Source organism: Peromyscus californicus, unplaced genomic scaffold, assembly GCF_007827085.1.
Source record: "Peromyscus californicus insignis strain IS unplaced genomic scaffold, ASM782708v3 Scaffold_20__1_contigs__length_68692818, whole genome shotgun sequence".
Classification (NCBI taxonomy): domain Eukaryota; kingdom Metazoa; phylum Chordata; class Mammalia; order Rodentia; family Cricetidae; genus Peromyscus; species Peromyscus californicus.
This window is the reverse complement of record NW_026294503.1, coordinates 38,279,205-38,303,057: the sequence shown is the minus strand read 5'-3', so window position 1 is coordinate 38,303,057 and position 23,853 is coordinate 38,279,205. Positions and strand designations below refer to the sequence as shown.

Genomic DNA, 23,853 nt, shown 5'->3' with positions numbered 1-23,853 from the left:
CTCAAGAGAGTCATGACCCTAAGTGTAAAATTAAAGCAACAGTTTCCAGAGGGAACAGAGGGTAGCATCTCCATGACCTGTGTGTAGAGAAAGACTTCCTAGACAAAAATAGCACTAACCAAAAGGAAAGAATGATAACAAAATTAAGAAATTCTAGGCTGGGCATGGTGGGGCAGGCCTTTAATCTCAGCACTGGGGAGGCAGGGGTAGGTGGATCTCTGTGAGTTTAAGGTCGGCCTGGTCTATACAAGTTCCAGGATAGCCAGGGCCATCCAGGATAGCCAGAGCTACATAGAGAAACCTGTCTTAAAACAAGCCAGCAAGCCAGCAAACAAACAAACAAAAGAAATTCTGATCACGAAAAGACAACATTAAAAGAGCAATACGCCTAACCACATACTGTAAGGAGGTGACATTCTTCATGGTGCTAAAAATGAAACTCAACAGTTGACAGTGTATTTAGCAGGCCCAAGACCCTGGGTTCAATTCCCAATACCAACAGCTTTAAAGAGGAGGAGGAGGGAGAGGAGAAGCGAAGAGAGCCACTTTGAACATCTGCTTGGCTGTTGGACTACCAGAGCAAGCTCTAGTATGTTCTTCTGTCCAGATGCAGACAGAGCACCCACAGCAGTGCTGCTGAAAACAAGCTAAACGTCTCTGAGACGTAGGACGGCTCGATACCATTTTGACACAGCAGCATACCATACAGTGAAGACACACGTGAACAGGAACCTCAGACGCCATGTTGAGGGGAAGGAGGGGCATGCCCACTGACTGGAGGCTTCTGATTCCCAGAAGTATAAAAGCATGTCTTCATCTGATTTTAAGTCAAAGAAAGAGGATTGAAAAGAAGCCAGAGAACAGATTCTGTATTTAGTACCCTGTAACAAGTGAGACTGACGGATCACGGTGGCGGCCGTGATTGTGTGTCTTGGTAGAGAGTTGCCAACAGCAACGGGACTGGGAGGAAGCAGAGAGTGCTGGGTATTATCATGCTGTGCTCCGGGCAGAGGCTACCACACTGTGAACACAAACATGGAACTCCGTCAAGCTGAAACTTATCACTAGTGCTTGTGCTCGCTGCTCTGTGCCGCTTAGACTTCCATTTGTAAAGTCTTCCAGCACCATTTTCAACAAAAATAAGACCTCCTGGAATGAATCTGTAAAATACCGCAAGACCTTCCCAGAGGAAATTAAAGAATATTGCTGGAAAACCATCAAACAACACAAACATATTAAAGAGATATACCATATTCATAGATGGGAAAACTAAATAGCACAAGAAGGTCTCTTTTCCCCACAGTTCATCTATCAGTTTGAGACAGTCTGGATGAAATTCTAACAGACTACTTTGAAGAACTTGAAAAGGGATTCTGAAATTGCTATGAAAGAGCAAGGGGCGGGGAACATCCAGATGGCACCAAAACAGTCATGTGGTGAGGACTAGCCTTGCCAGATCTCAAAATCTCAAAGCCCATTGTCACAGGCACTGAACAGCCACTGCATCTGTCCAGAGCTTTTGGGCAACTCGGAGGAAGAGTAGGAGCTTTTCAAGTAGACAGAAAAAAGGCTGTGTACACCAGAGGGAAGGCTGTGTACACCAGAGGGAAGGCTGTGTACACCAGAGGGAAGGCTGTCTACACCAGAGGGAAGGCTGTCTACACCAGAGGGAAGGCTGTGTCCACTGGAGGGAAGTCTGTGTACACCAGAGGGAAGTCTGTGTACACCGGAGGGAAGGCTGTGTACACCAGAGGGAAGGCTGTGTACACCAGAGGGAAGGCTGTCTACACCGGAGGGAAGGCTGTGTCCACTGGAGGGAAGTCTGTGTACACCGGAGGGAAGGCTGTGTACACTGGAGGGAAGGCTGTGTACACCAGAGGGAAGGCTGTGTACACCAGAGGGAAGGCTGTCTACACCAGAGGGAAGGCTGTGTCCACTGGAGGGAAGTCTGTGTACACCGGAGGGAAGTCTGTGTACACCGGAGGGAAGGCTGTGTACACCAGAGGGAAGGCTGTCTATACTGATGGTCCCCAAACCATGCTGAGCATTCTTGCCACTCCTGGTGCCTTCAGTAACCCCGATACCAATTAAGGGACAGCGGGAGGAAGGCTGACATCCCAAAGATCCCAGGCAGCCACAGTGCAGAGGAAGGCTGAGAAGCCATGGTGTGCACTATAGGCAATAAATAGGAGGGCGTGGCAAACTAGATAGATACAAGAAGCTCTGTACTTCTGGGCTGTGCACAAACGAGGGACAAGAGAGATCAAATGACCTCAGGGCAGGGCCACATGTACCCACTTTGTCTACTGACTTGGTCAGCGGGAAGCCCCGGCTCAAAACCACTCTGCACCAGCCATGTGGTCACGATGACAGTGTGGAAGACAGCAGAGAGGGGTGTTCGCAGCTGAGAGGCCAACCAGGACAGACGCGATGAAGAGGAGAAATGTTAAAGCCTGAGTGAGAACCGAGAAGACAGACGGGGAGGTGAGAGCCACGCTGGAGATGTTTGGTCAGTCTGTACCCTGAGCTAGCAGTCCAGCAGCCCCACTTCCCCAGACACCAACCATCTCTTTCTGTTTGGACAGAAGCACCTATAGTCCCCGCCACCGGCCCCCTCACCCCTACCCCGCAGTTGTTTCTTGGCGACAAGTCACCACAGCTCGGCTGGAGAGAGAGCACAGGGAGGTCAGTGGTCCACAATCAGGTTCTTGTTGCCTGTGGTACATCACTTGTTGCTGATGAATGACGGACCCCCGGACCCCCATCCCAGTGGCTTAGGAAAGTTATTTTCCAACCGGAATTTAGATCACAGAACCGAGTCAACCCTCCCACATGCTGGCCAGACGTGGGGCCCTGACAATGTATGCGCTTCACAGGTTATTAAACAGACCTCTGGGGCAACTGTGGTGGGTGGCGTGAGGCTGTCTACATCCGCAGAGATGCGCTCCTGTGAGCCCCAGGGAGCCGGGGGCAGGCTGACCTTTCCTGTGGCTATGCTGTGGTGCTGTGAAATGACTGTCTGTGAGTCAGAAGGCGGGTAGGTGGCACAGCTAAATATAACGATGGGCAGGCTGTCCAGCACATTAGCTTTGTTCCTTTGGAGCAAAAGCAGGCACCCCCCCCCCCCCGAATACAAAACAAAAGCAATACGTAATGGCCAACACAACCCCAAAGTAATCAGAGGCCAGAATTAAAATCTAAGGCATAAACTCCCAATTTCAGCTCAAATATGGGGGTAGGGGGGAAAGGTAGGCAACAGAGAAAGAACATTTAGTTCAAAGTCTTCAGTGAACCACTCAAGACCTACATGGGCCAGTCAGATTGTGAAGGGGCTGGGGCGGCAGGCATAGGGTCTCTCATCCCTGGAGGCCTTCTGTGAGGAGCTCAGTGGGCAGAGAAGAGAAGGTACCAAGGAAGGTTAAGGCTGGCTGGGGAGAGGGCAGCAGCTTGCCCTGGTTGTATATAAAACAAGGCAGAAAAATGCATAAGAAGGATGAAAGCAGCATGGGGGTGCCATGGGAACCCAGTCAGGGAGTGGGTACCCAGGAACCAAAGCTCAGCCATCTCCCCATAGACCCGAAAGTCCACAGGACTAGGAACTGGGTATAGGATGTGTCTGGTCCTTGAAGGCAGGTGACAGCTTGGGACAAGGTAGAAAACTTCCCATAGGGCTCTGAGGGGATCCCTGCATCTGATGGCAAAGGCGAACAGCAGGACTCTTCCAAGTGAAACCAAGGAGTGGCTATAAGGAGCCTGGGGAGATATGAGTGCTGAGTGAGGAAGCCACACCCACGTAGGCAACAGGCAGGCAGAAGCTGGGAATTCAGAGACAAGATCCTGGGCTTGCCCTCAAGATCTTCACAGCATGGTGAGAAAGACCTAGAGTGCATTTGGGCAGACTCTCAGAGGCCTGGTGCTGGCCCAGGGGTGTGCAGGATGACATGTATGCTCTCCTGTCCTGGCCACCAATGAGGACCCTGTGAGGACAGGCAGGAAGTAGTGGAATTGCAAGTCTGTCAAGTGTGCTGGGCACTGCTAACTAGTTATTCTCTCTATCTTCATGTTCTCCAACCTGAGGAAAAGCCCCTTTCAACAAAAGTCTCAGGCTTTCTTCTTAAAAAACCCGTTTGTAGAAAAACTCAGGCATCTAGGAATTGTAAAGAGAGAAAGAACTACTTGTGTGTTAAGACCGCAGGCACGCTGCCTCCGGCTTCTGAGTGCTTAGGGACAAGTCACTGTTCTTTAAAAATTAAGCCTGAGAACTCCAACAATCCATATTTATTTTCAAAAGGGAACAGCAGACCAGGGCAGAGATGTCGAACAACTGTTACGATTTCAGGGGACAGCATCAGGAGCGGGCAGGTTGTGAAGGAGAATGCAGCAGATTGTAGAACAATGGCCCACAAAGAAAAGCCATCCCTGGCCCACAGTGGTAACCCCAAGCTGTCAGTCATGAAGCAAAACACAACGAAATGTGCTTTGCATACAGCCCTGGACTTCAGATGAAGACTGTGCTGATGCCACTACCCACAGCAGCCTGTCCCCAGTCTGTTCCTCAGAAGGGTGGCAAGAGGTGTCCTAGCCCATGGGAAGCAGAGCAGGCTCTCATGGGAGCTCAGCAGGCTGCTGGTGTCTCTGCTGAACCCCACGCTGCAAACACAGGCCTGTGCCATGACAGTGCACAGAGAAAGGGGGAAGTGCAAGCTCACCACTGGCCACATCTGCAGCTCTGCACTAGTGCCTTCCAATTGGCCTCTCCAAAGAATTGTGTGGGTCTCACCCCAGGACAGCTGCAAGTTACCTTTCATCTCACAAAAGCCCCGTTCTACTATCAAGGAAGCCATCACTTCTGCTTGCCATCTCATTCAACAAAGAAACAATTTAGTAGCAGCTTAAAAGTATTCTCGTATTGGAAGCCTGGAGTTAACCCATCCCCTCTGTCCAGTGGAAAGATGGCCACTTACGCATCCATACCAGTAGCTCCTGTACTCAATGCTACAACCGTTGCGCCATCTGGGAACACCGAAGCACGCTCTTATGTGTTCAGGCAGACAATGGGAAGCCTCCAGATGTGTGAAGAAGGTTGGGTGTGATCGCTGTGTGCACCCGGTGGAGGGAAAGCAGTATCTGGACCAGGCTGTCCGTGGGGGCTGAGAACTGTGCCTCTCGAAGTCCACTGTCACTGTAGGAGTTATTTTTATTTTCCTAAACACATTGCAGCATTTCTGAATGAACGAGCGTGCTGCCTTCTCTGTGGAAATAAAGAGTGTGGGCTCATTTCCGTAGCCAACTGCTGCTACGGCTTTGGTTTTCTTCAGCATATTTTATGATAACCAGATGGGCTCTTTTGGCGTCCGTGGATTCTATGAATACATGAGAAAGCATCTTTGAAAAATATTCTACCTGGAACGGCTTACACCGACAGACTCCCACGAGACCCCCATTGCCTTCTTTTACCTTTGCGAGTGTAGTTTATTTTAGTTACGTTTTATTCAAGTTTATTTTAGGTGCCTGCCTGCTACAAAAAGTGTATATTCAGCCTTATTCATTTATGTGTCCCCCCCCCCTTTTCTGGAAGCATGAGAAAAAAGCATACTGTCACTGGGGCTGGTTGCTAAGCCGTTTTGGGGGTCTTTACCATAGATTTGGTAGGAGCTTGGTATATAGTGATCTCCTGGAGTGCTACAGAGCAGCCTGGGCTGGTGAGCTGTGTTTTTTTTCTTTTTTTTGTCTCAGTGTGGCTGTTGGTTCTGAGTTATGGTTTTCGCTATGTGTGGATGGACTGTGTAACACCGAGGAAGTTACTCACCTCTTTGGAACCTTGGCTTTCTCGGGTGTAGAATCACTACAGTAATGCCCCATGCACCACTGCCAGTCTAAGGACACATGCTCCACGATCGGATCGGATAGGGTTCATCAGAGAGATAGGGCTGCTGCTGGGTACACGGATATGGCCATAAATGAACGAGGGAGCTCATGAGAGGAGCTGGCTTGCCTGCCTGTGGAAGGCAGGAAGTCTTGCAACAGGCTGCCTGCAAGCTGAGACTCCCAGGAGCATGGATCAGTCTGTGAGGGAGCCTTGGAGGACACGGGTGTAAGTTCTGGAGTCCAAAGGATGGAGAGCCTGGAGTTGTGGAGTCAAGGACAGGACAAGCTATCCAGGGTTCAGCTGATCGGATGATGTTTGCTCATGACGAGGGCTCTCCTTTCCCTCCCAGCTCCCCAACTTGCAGGCCAGCTCCTCTGCAGCCAGGCACATGGCTCGCCAGTCCTGGGGTCTGCCGTAATCTTTGCAGGCTGGCTCTGCTGGTGTGGCTGCTTTCAGCTGTCACTTCCCAGTTGTCATGATGATTGTGATATTGTAGTTGAATTTAAGAGGAGCATTTTTTCCAGCATGCGGAATTACATCCCGAATTGCCCACAGAGAGTCCCCTAATGGAAAGATTGAGCACTGTAAACGGTAGCTGTGAAGTTCTTACCACAAGCTTACTTTTATTCACGACTCAAACCATTCTTGTCTGCCCGCTATCCTAAGAGGAACTCTAAACTCACCGGTCCTAGTAGGCTGCCTTCATCTGTTTGTGACTTTTCGGTCTTGTCTTCCTAGCCATTTTCAGCAAATCTGTTCTGCATTCTATTTGGAATGGCCGGTGTTGGCATAAACACAGGTGTGATGATCGAATATCCGTTTCTGTTCTTCCCCTGCTCCCACACTGGAGAGTTCTCTGTGTGCTCTGTGACATCTTTTCTCAGCATGCCTCTTTCATTTTGGCAGCTCCCCTGTCCCCTCTCCAGCTTTGCTCTTGTTCAAGCTTCTGCCCCAACTGGAGCTAGAAACACCCTGCCCGTGTATGATGCTACCTGTCTTTTCTGCCTTTCGCTGGATTAGAGATCACAACTCTTCAACTATGAAGAGGCCATGAGCTTTAAGATGATTGCTTTTGGAGGTTTCTCGACAAATTTCGTGTGTGTGTGTGTGTGTGTGTGTGTGTGTGTGTGTGTGTGTGTGTGTGTGTGTGTATAGTAGCCATGTTCCAGAATTTTCCAGCTCTAAGCCATTGTAGATATGTATTTTCCCTCTTTCCTAGGACCTGGTATTCCTTGATGGTCCCCTGTGCTCAGCCTCTCTCTTGAGCACAGGATAGTGTATAGTAGGCACAGCTCTCAGGCTAGAGATGGCGCTGGGAGTCAGAAGGAAGGATTGCTTTCAGTTAGCATACCCAGGGGAGGCCTTGTGGAAGGGTGGAGTCTGAGCTGAGGCACAGGTTTGGGGATATTGGGACATGCAAGGATGATTGTCCCAGAGTGAAAAGCTGAGGCCAGGATGGGGCACAGCAAGCCACGTGTCTTGGTAGAATCTTCTAGTCCCTTTGCAGTGGCTGGTCTGATTGACAGCTGATCTCCAGTGCCTGGGAGAGCTGCTTTGCCCTTGGTCTGCCCGTGACTGAGTGTGTCAGTCCTTGAGAGGCCCACTGGAACTTCTGGGTCATCCGTTCTCCACGAAAGCCCACTTTCCCCACACCTAGTCCCTAGAAAGAAACTGCCTGCCGAGGGGTATTGTTGGCAGCGTGAACGAATATGCCCAGGGAAGACTCTCTAGGGAGTGGAGACTGCCATGTTCCTTCCCGTTACTACGTGGAAACAAGACAAACCCTGTCTCACAAAGCAGACTGTCACTTTTTCCCTGGGCCCTCTGTTTTTCTTCCTAGATGGAATCAGTGTGAGCGGTTTTCCCATGTCCAGTCCTTTCCGCCAGGTCGTCCGGCCCCGAGTGGAGAGCAGACCCACGAACCCTTCTGAGGGCAGCAAGACGGGGGACCTTGGCCACCTCAAGGTTAGTCCACTGGTGCCGGGACTCTCTTGGTGACTGCAGAGCCTTCTCCAACTCGGCGTTCCGCAGAACTTTTCTGAAGGAGATGGCGGTGTGTGGTTGAAAATGGTGTCTCGTGTTTTATGTCTGTGGAATTTCTAGAGAGCAGTTCAAGGCTGCTCATGTGTCTTGTACTTCAGTGATGCAAAGCGCTGTTTTGCTGTGACAGAGAGTGGGGAGGCGGGCTATGCCAGTGAGGACAGAGAGGAGGAGACAATTTTCTCTTGTCCCTCTCCTTTGAGAAATATGTTCATTGCCCAGTTCTTCTCAGTTTGGATATTCATCTCATAGCATTTTTTTTTAACCATTTAGAAGCTCTTGCAGGTACTGGTTTGTATGTCCACAGTTACTAGGGCTCTCTGTAGAAAGTCAGGATGCTCAGGGCATGAGGGCCAGCAGGAGCAGAGCCTGCTGCTTGCAGGGAGGGTATGAACAGGAGTCCAGGTGCCAGTTCAGACCCTGCCCAGGGGCAAAGTACACAGTGGGGTGCTGCAGGGCTCTGAGCTGTGACTGGGGCGCAGGCGCAGAGTCACGGCTTAAGCGAGTGTGCTCCTGGCCACCCTGTGGGCGTGCGGCTTGCTGTCCCCATGCCAACATGTGAGTGGGCATTGACTGATGGGGCTGCCAGAGGAGCTTGTCCTGAATGCCCAAGTCAGGTGGGAAGAGCTGCACTGTGAGCGTTCTGGCTAATGCTGGTGCAGGGTGGAAGGGGTTTGTGTTCTGTGGAGTAGTGAGCTCCTCTGAGGAATGGGGAGGGCTCTTGCCAGTGGCTTGTGGTCTGTCTGTGGAACATCTGAGCATCCCCAAGGCAGAAATGATGTGATTTAATTGGACTTGCATGAAACCTGTAAAATCATCAACCTGTATCATCATGGCCGATGGGGCCGCCAAGCACTTTCTTGGACCGGGTACATCACGTTTCCCCAGGTTTCCCTGAAGGATACAGGTGGCCAGCAGGAACTGTGTCCCTGCTCAGGACTGTTTATCTGCATAAACAGTGGGAGGTGGGAGGACTCGATGACTGAAAATGGATGCTGTGTTTGTTGGGTGGACATCGGTGACAACATGTTTGGGGCCAAGGCTGCAGCTCAGCAGCAGAGTGCTTAGTCAGCATGCCCGAGGCCCCGGATGCACGTCCCTAGCACACAAATTATGTAAGCCAGGCCTCTCTGCCTCTCAGAGTCCCATTGGAAAAACCGGAGTAACAGTGTTCCCATCGCGGACTTGCTGAGAGGCAGGGCAAAGAGTAAGACCCTGGGACTTCATTTTTGCAGCTAAAGAAAAAGGAGGTTAGGGCAAATGAGTCCGGGTGGCAGCTGCTAGCCCGGAAGCCACTCTGGAGGAAGCAGGGCTGTGGGCTTTTCCTTGCCTGAGTTACCTGGTGTCTAGTCTTGACTCAGATTGGTGCTGGCTTTTATTGTCTAGCCCTCCTTTTTTAGCTATCATTGGGGCCGGTAGCTACCTTTTGAATCCCAGGTGATCTGCTGTGGTCCAGTATGACCAAAATGTGACAAGCGCTCTGCTGAGAGCTCTCTGAGAGGAGAGGCCAGCTCCCGGGGCTAGCTGAACACCGGGGGCCTGAGTTGGACTGTACCAGGTACCACTACAGCTGCACATAGCTTTGTTTGTGGGAAGCGTAGCTGGACCAGACTCAGGGATGGGGCGTGGCAGAGCAGCCGTAGGAGAGTCAGAGGCCCGGTGCACACCACAGTCCTTTCCACGCTCTGCCTTCCGGTACCTGAACAGGCCTCCTTTCCACTTCATGCCTACATGTGATTTGCTGGAAGAAATTCTGAAATCTTGACAAAGCCCAGGCTTGTCGGGGCAGTGAGCTTTTGGCCCTGTGCCCATTGGCTTTGGAAGGTACTCGCCCTCCCTGTAAGCATCACATCTCTTGAGACTGCAGCTGGGCAGGCGTAGTAGCCACAGATACATCTATGGGAGCCTCACAGAGTAGCTAAGGTCTGGTTTTGTACTTTAGGAACTTAGGGAAAAAGTTGGAAAATTAAACCCCAAGTAAGCAGAAAGGAAATAATAAAAAAAACCAAGCAGAAATCAATGAACTAAGAAACAAACGAAGTCCTTAAAATAGACAAAGTAACCAGAAGGTTGTTCTTAGAGAAAGTCAGTGAAATTTATCGACTTCTAGCCAGAGTGATTAAAGAGTAATTATGTAAATTACCAGTATCAGGACCAAGACAGGGAACTTCTGCACAGGCTTTGCTGAGATGTGGAGGATAAGGGAAGCACATTATGAACAGCTTTATGCAGAGGACGAGATAGGTAAGCAGGGGAGCTCTGTATCCATCAAGGGAAGGAAGTTCTTGTTAAAACCTTTCCACAGAGAAAACTCCTTCAGGGAGAGATAATAGGAAGTCTGTGCAAAGTACTTTAGGAAAACTGTGAAATGAGGGATAAGGTCAGCAGGATGGCTCAGGGCTAAAGATCTCACCATGCACGTCTGAGGACCAGGGTTTAGAGCCTGGGCCCCACATGCAGGTGGAAGGTGAAAACTGACCTTCACAGGTGCCCATGGCATGTGTGCTCTCCCAACTGTCACACACAGTGATAATGATGATATAATAGTGATGATGATGATGATGATGATAATAATAATAATGAAAAAGAACGAGAAGGAATAAGACAAGCAGGTTCTGGAGAAAACACGCAAAGCATTTGTCTTACTTAGGGTTTTTATTGCTGTGATGAGACACCATGACCACAGCAACTATTATAAAGGAAAACTTTTAACTGGGGCTGGCTTACAGTTCAGAGGCTTCATCCATTATGGCAGGAAGCATGATGACATGCAGGCAGACATGGCCCTGGAGAGGTAGCTACGAGTTTACCTCCTGATTGGAAGGCAGCAGGAAGAGAGTGCCACAATGGGCCTGGCTTAACATCTGAGACCGAAAAGAGCCCCCCCCCCACACACTCACTTCCTTCAACAATGCCACACCAGCTTCAACAAGGCCACACCTCTTAGTAACGCCATTCCCTATGAGCTATGGGGGCCATTTTCTCTCAAATCACCACAGCAAAACATCACCACTGCAGACTGTCCCCCACTCCAATCTCAGCTTTAGTAACTCTAAAGCAGGAGTTTAGCCTAGGCTACCTAATAGGAAATACAGCATCAGCTGAGCAGGGCTCATCTGTGGAAAGCAAGGTTGGCTTAGCATCAGGAAACCCACAATTACAACTCTCCGTGTTCATAAACTAGGCAAGGAAAATTAAGTAAACAGCTTCATTCAGGGACATGCACAGATTTAACAAAGCCTGGCGTCTATTTCCAACATTTTCTCTACCTTGAAATAGAGAAGAGCTTCTGCTGTCTGGCCAGCTACTCCCATGCTTCACGGGGAGAGGCTTGACCTGGGCTCTTGGGAATCCCTGTGACATTCCAGCAGCACCACACAGAGATACTGGCTTTAACATAAGAACTAGATCTTTCCTAATGCTCTTACATGCTTTTGCACTCCATGGAAGACACTACAGAAGGATTCGGGTTAAACAAATAGCATACTTTCCTTTTCTTTTCCTTTCCTTTTCTTCTCCCTCCTTTTGTACCTCTTTCTTTTTTATATGTCTGTGTCGCTTCTGGAGACGTTCGAGGACAACCTGTTAAAGGGCTCTACATTTTTATAAAGTTATTTACTCTTGTATGTGTTCGTGATGTGTGTATGTGCGCGTGAGCGTGCATGTGTGTGGTCAGAGGACAATTTGCAGAGCTGCCTCTCCCCCTCGACAGTGGGTTCCAGGGATCGAATTCAGGTCTGGAGTGTCTGCAGCAAGTAAGTGTTAGGTCTTAACGTAGGCCTCTTTCTGCCAAGTGGAATGAAGCAAAGTGGGCAGAGAAGGGGTGTGGGAGAGGCAGGGCAGTGGTGGTCCCTGAGCAGAAGGCATCGGAACAGAAAACTGAACTGCTGCAGCAAAGGCTGCTGGGCCAGGCTGCAGTGCAGGGTGGCACTCACCAGATGGCATGGTGACAGGGACATTCAGATGGCCTGGAGGAGATAACCATGTAGACAACGGTGAAACTGCCGCAAGACACCCGTTCCAGGTGCTCACTGGTCCCTTGTGGCACTCATACAGTTCTCACCACTGACCTTGGAGGTAGGCAGGCCATTGTCGGCCTCTGTCTTTCTGATGAAGACATGGTAGCCTGGATGCAATGGGGCGACTGACCAGAATCAGCCCAGTAATTACATAGTAGATGTGGGGTGGCCCCAGACATCCAGTTCCCGCCTCAGGATCCAAGCCTTCCGGAATGTTGCCAGCTCAGGGAAGGCGAGCACTTGAGCCTGCTGAGTCCAGAGAGCAGCGGGGCAGAGAGGCTGTGATGCCCACCGGGGGCCCTTCCGTCTCCCAGGACTGCAACTGCATACCATTCAAGGGCAATTATAGCACATCTCCACGAGGTGAAGGAAATGTCCAAGGTCGGGCAGCCTCTAAGCAAAAGTTAAATTCTAGCCCAGGTACTTCTGATTCCAAGGCTTGTGCATAAGCCATTTCCACCACACCACGATGTCACTGCCTGCACAATTTCTGTGCTTCCAAATTTATTATGGGATACAGAACACCCCTCTATTGATTCAAGTTGTATTGATGGAATAGTCACGTCTAAGCCTTTTGGCCTGTCTGACCTCAGTTTCCACTCTGTGAAAGGCAGATAATAAGGCTTCCTCCCAGCCCTTGTCGGGAGGGAAGTGTCTGCTATTAGTCCTGGTAGATAAGAGAGGCTCACAAAATAGCAAATCCAATTCAGCTCCAAATTATTTCTAATCTGTCCCAGTGATAGTTACAGAGACAGGGAATTTTTCTCTGCAAAGTTTAAGCATAAAAGCTTCACAGGAATCCTTTAATCTGCTCAACAAATTTCAAAACTTAATAAGAAATTTAGAAGGGAGAGCTGGGAGAGAGCCTGCTGTCTGTGGAATTCTAAAGCAAATGCTAAGTGAGGCCAAAGGAACATTCCTCCAGGTCTAGGTAGTGCAAAGCTAAGGCCTTTTGTGACCAGGGCTGTTGTGTCAAACTTCCTGCAGAGTGTGTGTGTGTGTGTGTGTGTGTGTGTGTGTGTGTGTGCGCGCGCGCGCGCGTGCGCGCCAGAGTGTGTGTGTGCATTTTTGTATGTGTGGGTTGGAACGGGGCATATATATGGAGATCAGAGAATAGCCTTGGGTGTTATTGGTCTTAAGGTTCCTTCTACTTTTACTTTTAATTATGTGTATGTGTGCATCTCTGTTTATAGGTATGTGCACATGAATGCAGGTTTCCTTGGAGGCCAGAGGTGTTGGATCTCCTAGAACTGGAGTTAGAGGCAGTTGTGAACTGCCTGGCGTGGGTGCTGGGAACTGAACTCTGGTCCTCTAGAAGAGCAATAAGGACTTTTACCTGCCAAGTCACTTCTGCAGCATCCATCTCTGCCTTTTGTTTGAAACTGGGTCTTTCACTGGCCTGGAACTTCACCACACAGGCCAGGCTAGTTGGTCTACAAGCTTCCAGAAACCCATGTGTCTTCTCTCCCCATTTCTGCATTGCTAGAGATGCACATGTGTGCAGGTACATGATGTACCTGTGTGCATCACCAGGACAGGCTTTTTGTACGGGATCTAAACTCGGGTGCTCATGCTCGCAAGGTAGTGTTTTACCTGATGAGCCACTCCCTTGTCCCTCTTGCCGCATTTTATCCAGTTCATCTGTCCGACAGCTAGTGAGCAGTTTTCCAGTACGTGCTCAGCTCTAAATGCTGGAAATAGAGCCACACACAGAGTCCAAGAGTCACATTCCGGCCAGAGACAAACACTGAACAAGTACATACCAGATTGTGGTGTTTGCTGAGGACAGGCACAGGCAGAGACAGATGTGACTTCTGTTTGCTGGTTTAGGGAGGTCTGCAGAGGCTCACTGCAGCCCTGATGAGAGAGGGACAGGTGTCACAGCCCCTTTACACTCTGGGTCGTTGATAAGTCACTGAAGTCAGGTCATTATTTGGATGCTAACAGAAGCTGCCCATGTTTGAAGTATTCTTATGCCAGTAATTTTTTTTTTATCTCGATGATTGCAAGTTAATTAAAGATAGCGGTGGGACTTACTGATGTCTGCATTTCTTCACTTTGCAAGGGACAGACACATGCAGTAGACTCTTACTGAATGTGGAACCAATGAGACAGGAAGGTACTGAAGTGGCTTCTAGAGCCTCGCTCCACCCTCGGGGGGCGAGGGTGGAGGGGCTCTGTCATAGTAGTGTTACCCTCCCCCACAATCACCTGGAGGGCTTGCCTAGCCACCTGGCCTGGCCACCCCCACCTTATGACCTGCAGGTCTAGAGGGCTGGGAATGTGCATTTCTGGGACATTGCTGGGTGATGCTGATAAGGTGGGGACCTTATTTTGGGTACCATTGCCCCCCAAAAAAGGAAACATTGTTCCCCCTTTTCAGTCTTTAGTATCAGTAGGCCTGGTCTTTAGCATTCTTAAGAGGGCTCACAAACCTTCCCCATGTACCTCACAGAGACAGGCATGTGGTAAAAACATGAGCTCATTTTTAGGTACTTCCATGACAGACTTATATATAGTACCTGGGTTCCCGAAAAGGAATTTTCATAACCATTTGTCATAAAGCCCTGCATAAGCACGTAATTAAAATTAAGTCTAGGCATTAAGAGGTTGATCTGGGGGCTGATCTGGAAGCCTTTGCGTAGCGACATGGAATCCTGTCTGCTCGAGCCCAGGACGTGCCCACAGTTAGGATTAATGGCTTCACAGCAGCAGAGGCCATCCAATCTTGGAATGCATGACCCTGTCCTACAAAGGGCCGCACGGTTCATCTCCAGGGTCTCCAGGGACACTGGGTGTCGTCTCCGAGCCAGGCAGGTCCTGTGGGACTATTCTCGTGATCTGGCTTCTGCCACCGCATTCAGCATGATTGATCTGCAGACAGCAGGGAAGAGCCAGACAGGAAAAGAAAGCGTGTACTTTTATTGCATTCTTACCAAACAAGAAAATTGAGTTAAGTCTGCCATTTGGAATGACTGACAGTAAGCAATATGTTTGCTTTGGGTAAGGACATTTAGGTGACATGATTAGTCCCTAAAAATCCAAAGCAATTTAGAGACCACATCAAAACAAAATAACCCTTACCCGTCCCCCCCCCCCCCACCCCAAGTATTTACACTTCACCAAAAACGGCAAAACAAGGAAGGAGAAACCCATGTTCATTGGATGTCAGACAGACCTACAGTGACCCTTGCTTTTGGCCAGCTTTGTCACAATGGACAGATTCCTTCAAGTTAGTCATCTATGAAATGATCCTTCATACTGCAACGAGAGTTCCTGTAGGGAGGCCAGCCCTGCAGAACCCAAATGCAGTGAAGGGCCTGGCTTCCTCAGAAAGAGCAGATGCATGGCTCCATGTCTATGCACGTGCCGTCTGTGTGGTCTCCTGGAACTTGGTGGAGCTGTTGGCCATTTCCTTCTCTGTCACACTCTAAACTCCAAGTTCCTCAAAGGCAGAAAGTGGTACTTTCTCCTTGCTCCCCATGCTAGGAGAGAGTCTGGCCGTGCGTGTGGCCAGTGAGTGATTGTCACCACTGAAGGACAATGGATGCCCAGTGAAGGGGGTGGGCAGAATGAAGCAGAAAGTACTGAGAAAGAAGGCCTTGTGAATGCCAGGGCCTAAGCCAACACAAGGGAGGGGGCATTTCTCAGATATGTTTGGAGCAAGTCTGTGGAAATGTTCCAGTAACACATGAGGTAAGATAGTGTGACAGGTAGGGACCCTGGACTGTGGGGCGACCTTAAGGTTCTGTGGGACTCGTGACTACATGATGTTGTTATCCCTACCCTACCCTGAATTTGTTAGCACTGTCAACCAAAACTTGAACAGCCTGGGTTTTCTTCCTTGTTTGCCAAGAAAGACAGGAAATAGAATTACCAAATGTCCACGAAGGACGTTTGAAGGTGAGAAGCGAGAAAGTAAATATAAGAATGGGTAATGCATAAACTGGTTGCATGCTATGGAAAAGGCCTTGGCTGACTTTAGGAGGAGTTCTATAATGTGGAAAATAATTATTTTACCTTTGTGATTCTTATATTCCAGGTTTTCTGAGATTAACAAAAAATGATCCAGGAACTAGTACTATATACTATAAAACCATGTCCTTTCCAAATGGCTCTTAATCTTCGAAGGCTCCAGCCCTTGACAAGAAAAGATGAGCTGTTCTCATTTCACAGCAACCTGTAGCGTCATCTTCTTTGCTTGGGATGGGAAACTGAGTCAGGCTGGGAGCATGTACACATTGTGACAGTTGATATAGCCAATCCAGCTGGTAGTCGGCATCATTGTGTGGAAGACTTGGGCTCATCTGATGCCAGCCTTTCACATGTCCCTGGATAGGACATTCTTTTCATGCCTTCTTTTCCCTGCCATAGTCTAACCTGTTCATCTGTGAGCCGAGGGTACCTCCCTTTTGTCACCTGGCTCTGCTCCAGGCACTGTTGTCTTTGTACCCCATTTCTGGGGTTCTGCACAGAGCTAGGTACTGTCCTGTTCCTCAGCCCCACGCTCCTGTACCATCCTTTTTCAGATTCTGCCCATTTGATAAGCTCAAGGGTGTAATATTGACGCAGTGAGTGGGAGTCGCCGTGTAAGAATGTCTCCAGCTCCGCAGTGACTCAGTAGAGGTATGACTGTGCTTTTAAATTTACTATCAAGACCTGCCATCTGACAAAACATAGAAATGACAGTGAGATAAAATATTTGAAATTAGAACTGCTCTGGGGAGGCAAAGATATTGTGTGGCAGCAGTATGCACAGTGGGCTTCCTAGACTGTGAACGAGGAGGCACTCTTTTCTGGAAAAGTTAAAAATAAAATTTGTAAAACATCAACTAAGTGTTGCTTTTTTTTTTTAAACTGAGATATTCCTAGAAAATTCCTGAACTTACTTTCTTCTTTCTTAAATAACAAAATAAAAAAATGTTCAAGACAGACAAGAAGGTTAGTAGTGTTTAGCAAGGAAGTAAAAATAGGATCGTCCTTTAAAGAAGTTTAACCTACGGTGGTCTAGAGAGTTCTGGTCACCTGTCTCTCCCTCTATGATAGCACTAGGCCCAGTCTGTCCCACTGTACAATTACACCATCATCTGTTTCTCAGCTTAGATGAAGTAAGCGACTGTGGGCTGGGCTGCTCAGCTTCAGGATCGCTCAGCCCAGCTAGTGCTTTGAGAAGATTGGCTGCCAGCATTGGCATTTCTGGAAGCCGACCGGAGAAACAGACTAGAAGGTCCCGTTGCCGACCTCCTGAATCAGGCTCTGCATTTCAACAAGACTGGACTATTCAAGTCTGAGATGTATGCTTGAGCCCTCCTCCTTGTTCCGTGCTGGCATCCCTGCCAGGAAGCCCCCCTCTCAGCCCCTTGCCTGTTGTGTTTGCTACAGTGTTTTGTCTGCTGCACTGGCATCATCTGTCCCCTCTGTCCTTCTCACTGTCACAGTCTCCCTTTGGAGTGCAGTGTCTGGCATGCTGAATGTGCTCAATGAATGTTTGCTGAAGAGAGAAATGGTCTTGGCCCTGCTGCGGCATCTGGGATTACACAGGAAGAGGAGCCAGCCTTGCCATTTAGGGACTATCAGGGTAGAGACATGCACTGACCAGAGAGACCGTTAGGACACTGGGTACCGTCACCTCAGACATCCAACGGCGGCATGCAGGCTGGGTTCCTGGAGCAGGGTGGCTTGAGTGGAGCCCTGACTGACCCCCAAGCCACTGAGCTTTTTCCTCACCCCTCTGCACAGGCCTCCAGGGGAACAGTTGCCCTCTGACTTGCTGAGCACTGGGCTTGGACACAGCATCAGGTAACAGCTGGTTCATCACAGGTGTCCTTTGAGCTTCCAGAAAAAAACCCCTCTGAGTCCTGAAGACCACCTGCTCTGCCCTGTCATTAGCCTGTGCAGTCCCCGCCCCCCTATCAGACCTTGGTCCGTTCCTTGTGTCCTCTGTTTGTGTTCCTTTTTTTTTTTCCCTTCCCTGTGCTCTTGAACAATACCAGTACTTTAAAAAGCAACACAAAACTCATTAAATGAATATCCCTAAGGGTTGGATTGTGGCCTGAATGTCAATACATATCTGGTAAAGAGAGGAAATTAAAACCCACGTCAGTGTATCTCATCTGGATCACCTCAGTAGCGAGGCAGAAGAGTCCCAGCAGCAAGGCTGTGTTCCGTGTAAATAGCAAAAAGCCCCATGGGCTCTCACCAAAGGTCTGTCCTGTATCCCCGCTTCATCTGGAAAGTTACTGTGCCTCTGAGGCCCCAGGTCACTCATTGCTCCTGGTGGTGTGTGGGAGACAGGACCTGGGCTGTTTTGTGTATGAGTCTTAGACAGGGATAAGAGAGAAATAATGGAGACGGGTTTGTTTTCAACTGCAGAACCTTTGCGTTAATGTCCAGGTCCGTGAGCATGGTCCATCCAAAGTTCACCCCCCGTGAAGTCCCCAGATCCACCCCAAGCTGGTCCCCAGTTTTCCTCTCTTTCTTATTCCTCCCTTGCATTGCATCTCTTCTTCCTCCTGGCCTTCTCTGCTCTTCTTCCCCTCTGCCCCCTGATCTCTGGATTCAGTCTTTCACTTTCCACCGGCCCCTCCGAGTCTCCAGAACAATTGCAGCCAGTACAGTTCATTCCTACACGCTATTCCCATTCCCAGCATTACTCTACTTGGTCATTGCTAGGGGCACTGCAGATAGAGCTGCGTTTGCTCATAGATTCCTGTGCAAGTTGTTAAGTGGTGTTATCTGCACGCAAGGCCTGGCTGAGGTGTGCATGTATGGGCCTGCCCCTGCACGTGTGCATCTTGAAGTATCACAGAGCAGCTGCTCCGTGGTCTGGGAGTTGAGAGGCAAGTAGGCTTTAGGGCTCCAGTAAAGGGATACCACAGGCAGAGATTTTGGGGGTGAGTTTAGGGCATATAGAAGGTACAGTTACTTCAGGTGAGTTGGATAGAAGGGTGTGGTCAGGGAAGGAGTGGGTGGGAGCAGTGAGGAAGCCCAGGAAAGCAGAAAGGCAAGTCTAAGGGCAGAGTCAAGAGTTTGCACCATACCAAAGAGCATGAATTTTTAAGTGAGTGCTCCTGACGCTTTAGTTAAGGGAGCGGGGTTGATGGAATTTGTTTTCAGAATTCATTCTATTAGCCCTAGGGTTAGAGTGATGGATTCAAATCCCCAGGCCTGGCCCAGAACTTTGTGATTCCACTTCGTGGCTGCTCTCCAGAATGTTGCCTTATGTAAAACAATGAAACATTAGTTTCCACGTATTAGGACTCTGCCTTGTACACTGTGCTGTGTGCTTTGCATATATTCTTGCTAATTCTCCGACTAACCCTGAGAGGTACTGCCATGTTCATGGGTAGTGATGGTTTGCCCTCATCTTGCTGCCTGGAGGTGGTCTAGCTGCCTGATCATGCACTTCTGGCCCCCACTGAAATCCTTCCCCTTTGGTGAATGCTATGGCATTGGACACTATGGTTCCCGGAAAGGCCAGAGAGTCCTTGTGCTTCTGGGAAGCTTCGTGGGAAGCTCAAATTTGAATTTTTCCAGAGGTGTAAGAGATGAGCAGTTCTGTCCTGGAAGGCTTGTTGAGCCCACTTCTGCAGATTTATGTTCAATGGACGCAGGCGAGAGACGCTAGCTTTGCAATGTCTACACACAAAACTGCTCCCTGTCTGAAGGTAGGTCACCTCTGGGGCCAAGCTTGTGTTTCTGATTTTTAAGCTGAGACCTACAAGAACCTGTGCCTCAGCCCTAAGTGTGGAAGCTGAATTAATTCCCCCGGGGAATAACCAATACCCCTGTTAGAAAGGCATTTGGAACACATGTCCACATCCGGAATGTGATGGTTCACGAACTGTGGTTTTAAGAGAGTATGAGAGAACTTGTAAACAGCTCAGCAATGGAGGTGCATGCGGAGAGGCACTCGAAGCCCCACTCCCTCCTGACAGATGTGCTCACATCTGTCACGTTCCTGTAGCCATTTCTTGGAAGTCTGGGGTAAATAACCAGTGAATAGTCGATACCACTTATTATCAGTTAATGTCTTAGTTCCTTTTTTGCTGCTGTAACAAAATGCCTAAGGGTGAGTATTTTATAAAGAGAAAAGAGTTATTCCCTTCCCAGTCTTGGAGGCTGATCAACCAGTGTTGGGTATCTCTGGATCTTCATGGAGGGTGAAGCTTGTGTTGAGGACCATGTGGAGGAAAGAAAGGAAACCAGAGAGATTCAGGGCTTAGGCTCACTGCATTATTATTTCTACTACTTCTTCTACTATTACTACATTATCTGCTATTGTGGGATAATAATAGAACCCATCAGAACCATACTGATGTCTCTTAGGTAATGCTCCTGTAACTGAGTTACTTCCCACTAGGTCCCACTGCTTCTCTATATATCCTTATTGGGCATCACACACTCTTCTACCACATGAGCCTTGGGGTAACACTCAGACTACTTTCAAACCATAATAATTAGATTCATATTAGCCATTGCCATGACAAGCATTGCATTTAACACGTATTAGTTTTTGGTGCTTAGAGCAAAACTACTTGGAGTAAGTCTTGCAGGAGCTATAAGCAACAGCTTTGTAGAGTGGGGCAGGTGGGGCAAGATGGTAGGTCAGAGGCCAGCAGTGTTGCTTCTGTTCGGTCTTTGCCTCATTCCTTTGTGTGGAGGGATGAGGACTTTGTCCATGGTGGGTTCTTCCACTCCACTTATGTACACACCTGCAAGGTAACACCCTTGGACCAAGGTCACTTTGTGGCCTTGATTTCTATCTTCTCAGCTTATCCATGTAAAAGTTTGTGCTCTAGAACTCACTAGAGAACGTAGAGATGCTCAAGGAAGAGAAGAGATGTGCAGACCGGGCCTCTGCCCTGGTGTCTGGGACTGGAGGGTGTGGGATATGACTGGGGCAGCTTGGGGTGGTGTGTGAGGTATGGAGCAGAGTCAGAGACTGGATGGCCTGTACCAAGAGCTATGAGAGCAAAGTGAGATTCCTGAATTTGTTCTTTTACTTACACATATTATTTTTTTCTTATAATAAAGTTATACATGTACCTAGTAAGAAAAGTCCAGAAAAATGTAAAAGAGAAAATTGGGGCTGTAGAGATGACCTAGTTGGTAAAGTTCCTTCCACAAAATCTTGATCTCAGTTCCGATCTCTACCACCCATGTGAAAATCAGACCAATGGCATGTACTTACAACAGCAGCTCTTCTCATGGTCTGGAAGCAAAAGTGATAGAAGAGGGTGGCCAAGAGTCCACTCCCAATGACTCTTAGGCTTCCACTTCGACCCCACCTCCTAAAGGTTCCACTACCTTCTAGGAACACCATCCTGGGGGTCTAAGCCTCGGCTCCTACTATGTCACCTCATTCCAAATGGCCCCTTGAATGCTTATTCTGGGCTTTCTCCTTGCATGGTCTCTGAGGAGGCTCCTATTTCCTTGACTGCTCCTGGATCCTTAGGGAGCAACTTGAGACGATGCAGAAGATGGGAGGGGGACCCAGGATCCTCAGTGTGAGAGCTCGGATCCTGGCATTCTGTTCAAGGGTGGTGGCATGGAGGAGAGGCATGGTCCTCCTGATGTTGGTGCTGCCTAATGGTGAAGGTGCACTTCAGCAGTCCCCAGGGGACCCCACTGGGGAATGGGCTGCTTTTCCGGTCTTCAAGGAAGCATCACCCAAACAGGAGTCTGAGCCTCTGTGCTGCAACTTCTTAATGAGATATTGTGCAGAAACAAACTCTAGTGAACACCGCTGATAAATACTGTTGCTTCAGCTAGAATAAGAATAAGGCAGCATCAATCCTCCATGTGGGCTTCTGTTTTCATTAGCTTTTAACACAGTTGTATTGATTCGCTTGAGTCCCCAAACAAGAGGACATTTTAAACCGCTGGTGTTAATTTTTAGTAGTGTTAAAAGTAATTATTCGGACGTCTTGATGACTGCACCGTCAGACAAATGTTTTAGCGCTGTGAATTCTCAATCCTTTTGTCAGGAGCTGATGACTTTAAGATTGTTTTCCTATTACAAGCTTTAATTAAAAAAAACAACAGGGTAATAGAATTGGATTTTTAATGAACTATTCAATCAAAAAGAAAAGGATCATCATTTATATTAGAGATAATACTCCTCATAATCAGGCATGTTAAATGTAAGTCTTATAGCTATTTAATGACTTTTGGAAAAAGTTTTATTTTTTATTTATTTATTTTTTCATCTTTGGGAAAGGGCCTAATTTTTTAGATGAAGCTGGCCTGGCGGTCACTGTGTAGTTCAGGTCACTCTTGGCCTTGTGATTCCCCTGCCTCAGCCTCCCAAGTGCCGGAATCATATAGATCCAAGTTACCATGCCTAGCTTAGGGTTTTGTTTTTTAAAATTTTTAGTTTTGTGTGTGTAATGCATTTATGTGCCCGCATGTGTGTGTGTGCGCGCACACACATGTGCAAGCCATGGTGTAAGTGTGGAGATCAGAGGACAACTAGTGGAAGTTGGTTCTCTCCTACCATGTGGAGAGGCATTGAACTCAGGTCATCAGGCTTGGTAGCAAACATCTTTTCCCTCTGAGCTCTCTTGTGACGACCTAGGGCCATTGGCATATTCATCTCCTTATCATTTATCAATTTTTTTTGTGATAAGGTCACTAAAATTGTCTAGATATCTTGAAATATGCAATACATTGTTATTAACCCCAGTTATCATACTGTGTGGTCAAGCACCAAGACTTCCTCCTGTCTGTCTATAAATTTGCACTTGTTGACTAGCATTAATTCTTTCTCCTCTAGTCCTCTGTCCCACCTTCTAGAAGCCACCATTCTGTCTTCTTCTGTTAGTTCATCTCTTTCAAATCCTGCACACAAACAGGATTGCACAGCATCTGTCATCCATGCTTTAACACCATGTCCTTTGGGTTCATCTTGTGTGTCACAAATGATAAGGTTCCCTTCTTATGGCAGCATAGTATTCCATGGTGTACATAGTCTGCATTTTGAAAATAGATTCTTCTGGTTTGACACTGTAATGGTCACTAAGGTTGTTTCTGTGCCTTGGCTGCTGGAAATAATGCTGGTGGGAGCATGGGAAACTACTCAGCTCGGTTGCTGTGAGTCCTTGCCTGGTAGTGGGGTTGCTGGATCATATGTTCATTGTATTTTTAAAGTTGTTTTTTGAGGCTGTTTTCAAAGTGGCTTTGCTAATTTAAAATGCAACGGTGGTTCTTTTATGTCCACATCTTCACCTACGCATGTTGTTGGTAGCCAGTTATACAGGTGTGAGTTGGTATCTCATTTCTGTGAAGTTGAGTGATTCTGAGCCTCTCTTCAGATGTCTGGCAACCATCCATGTTTCTATGGAGAAAAGCTGGTGCCAGCCTGTGCTTCTTTAATAGCATTGTTTGTTTTCTTCTTGCTGAGAAGCTCGAGTTCCTTATGTGCCTTAGGTGTTAGTCACTCACCTGTTGTCTGTCCTGCTGGTCCTTCCTGTCTGAGTCCCTCCCTTCCCATGCCCGTCTCTTCACTTGATTCTGTTGCTGGCAGGACCTCTCTGATTGGATGTGGTCCCTTAACCCCTTTGTCCTAGTTCCTTGTGCTTTTGGGCTTGTGTCTGATAAATCACTGTCTGGACTGACATCTTGGCGCTTATGGTTTTTTTTTTTCTAGAAATATCATAGCTTTGGGGTCTTAAATTTAAGTCTTCAATCCATTTTGAGCTGATATATATATATATATATATATATATATATATATATATATAAATGATGAAACAGAGGGGTCTGCTTTCATTTTTCTGCCTGCCAACACCCAACTTTCCCAGCTCTGTTTAGGAATTATATTTATTATACATAATATATATTATATACAACACACATACCTATGTATTATATATAATACACACATTATATATTTACATGGACACACTCATGTCGTAGAGTAGA

The 23,853-nt window shown here is 48.1% G+C and overlaps 1 protein-coding gene across 4 annotated transcripts in view; it reads left to right on the top strand.

Moving 5' to 3' along the window:
* Trappc9 (trafficking protein particle complex subunit 9) overlaps nt 1-23,853 on the top strand; it is a 479,962-nt gene that overhangs the window by 146,298 nt on the left and 309,811 nt on the right. For all 4 annotated transcript variants that reach the window (XM_052747955.1, XM_052747953.1, XM_052747954.1 and 1 more), the window contains one exon: nt 7,710-7,834. In XM_052747955.1, coding sequence (XP_052603915.1) covers nt 7,710-7,834 — 125 coding nt within the window. The remainder of the gene's footprint in view (nt 1-7,709; nt 7,835-23,853) is intronic.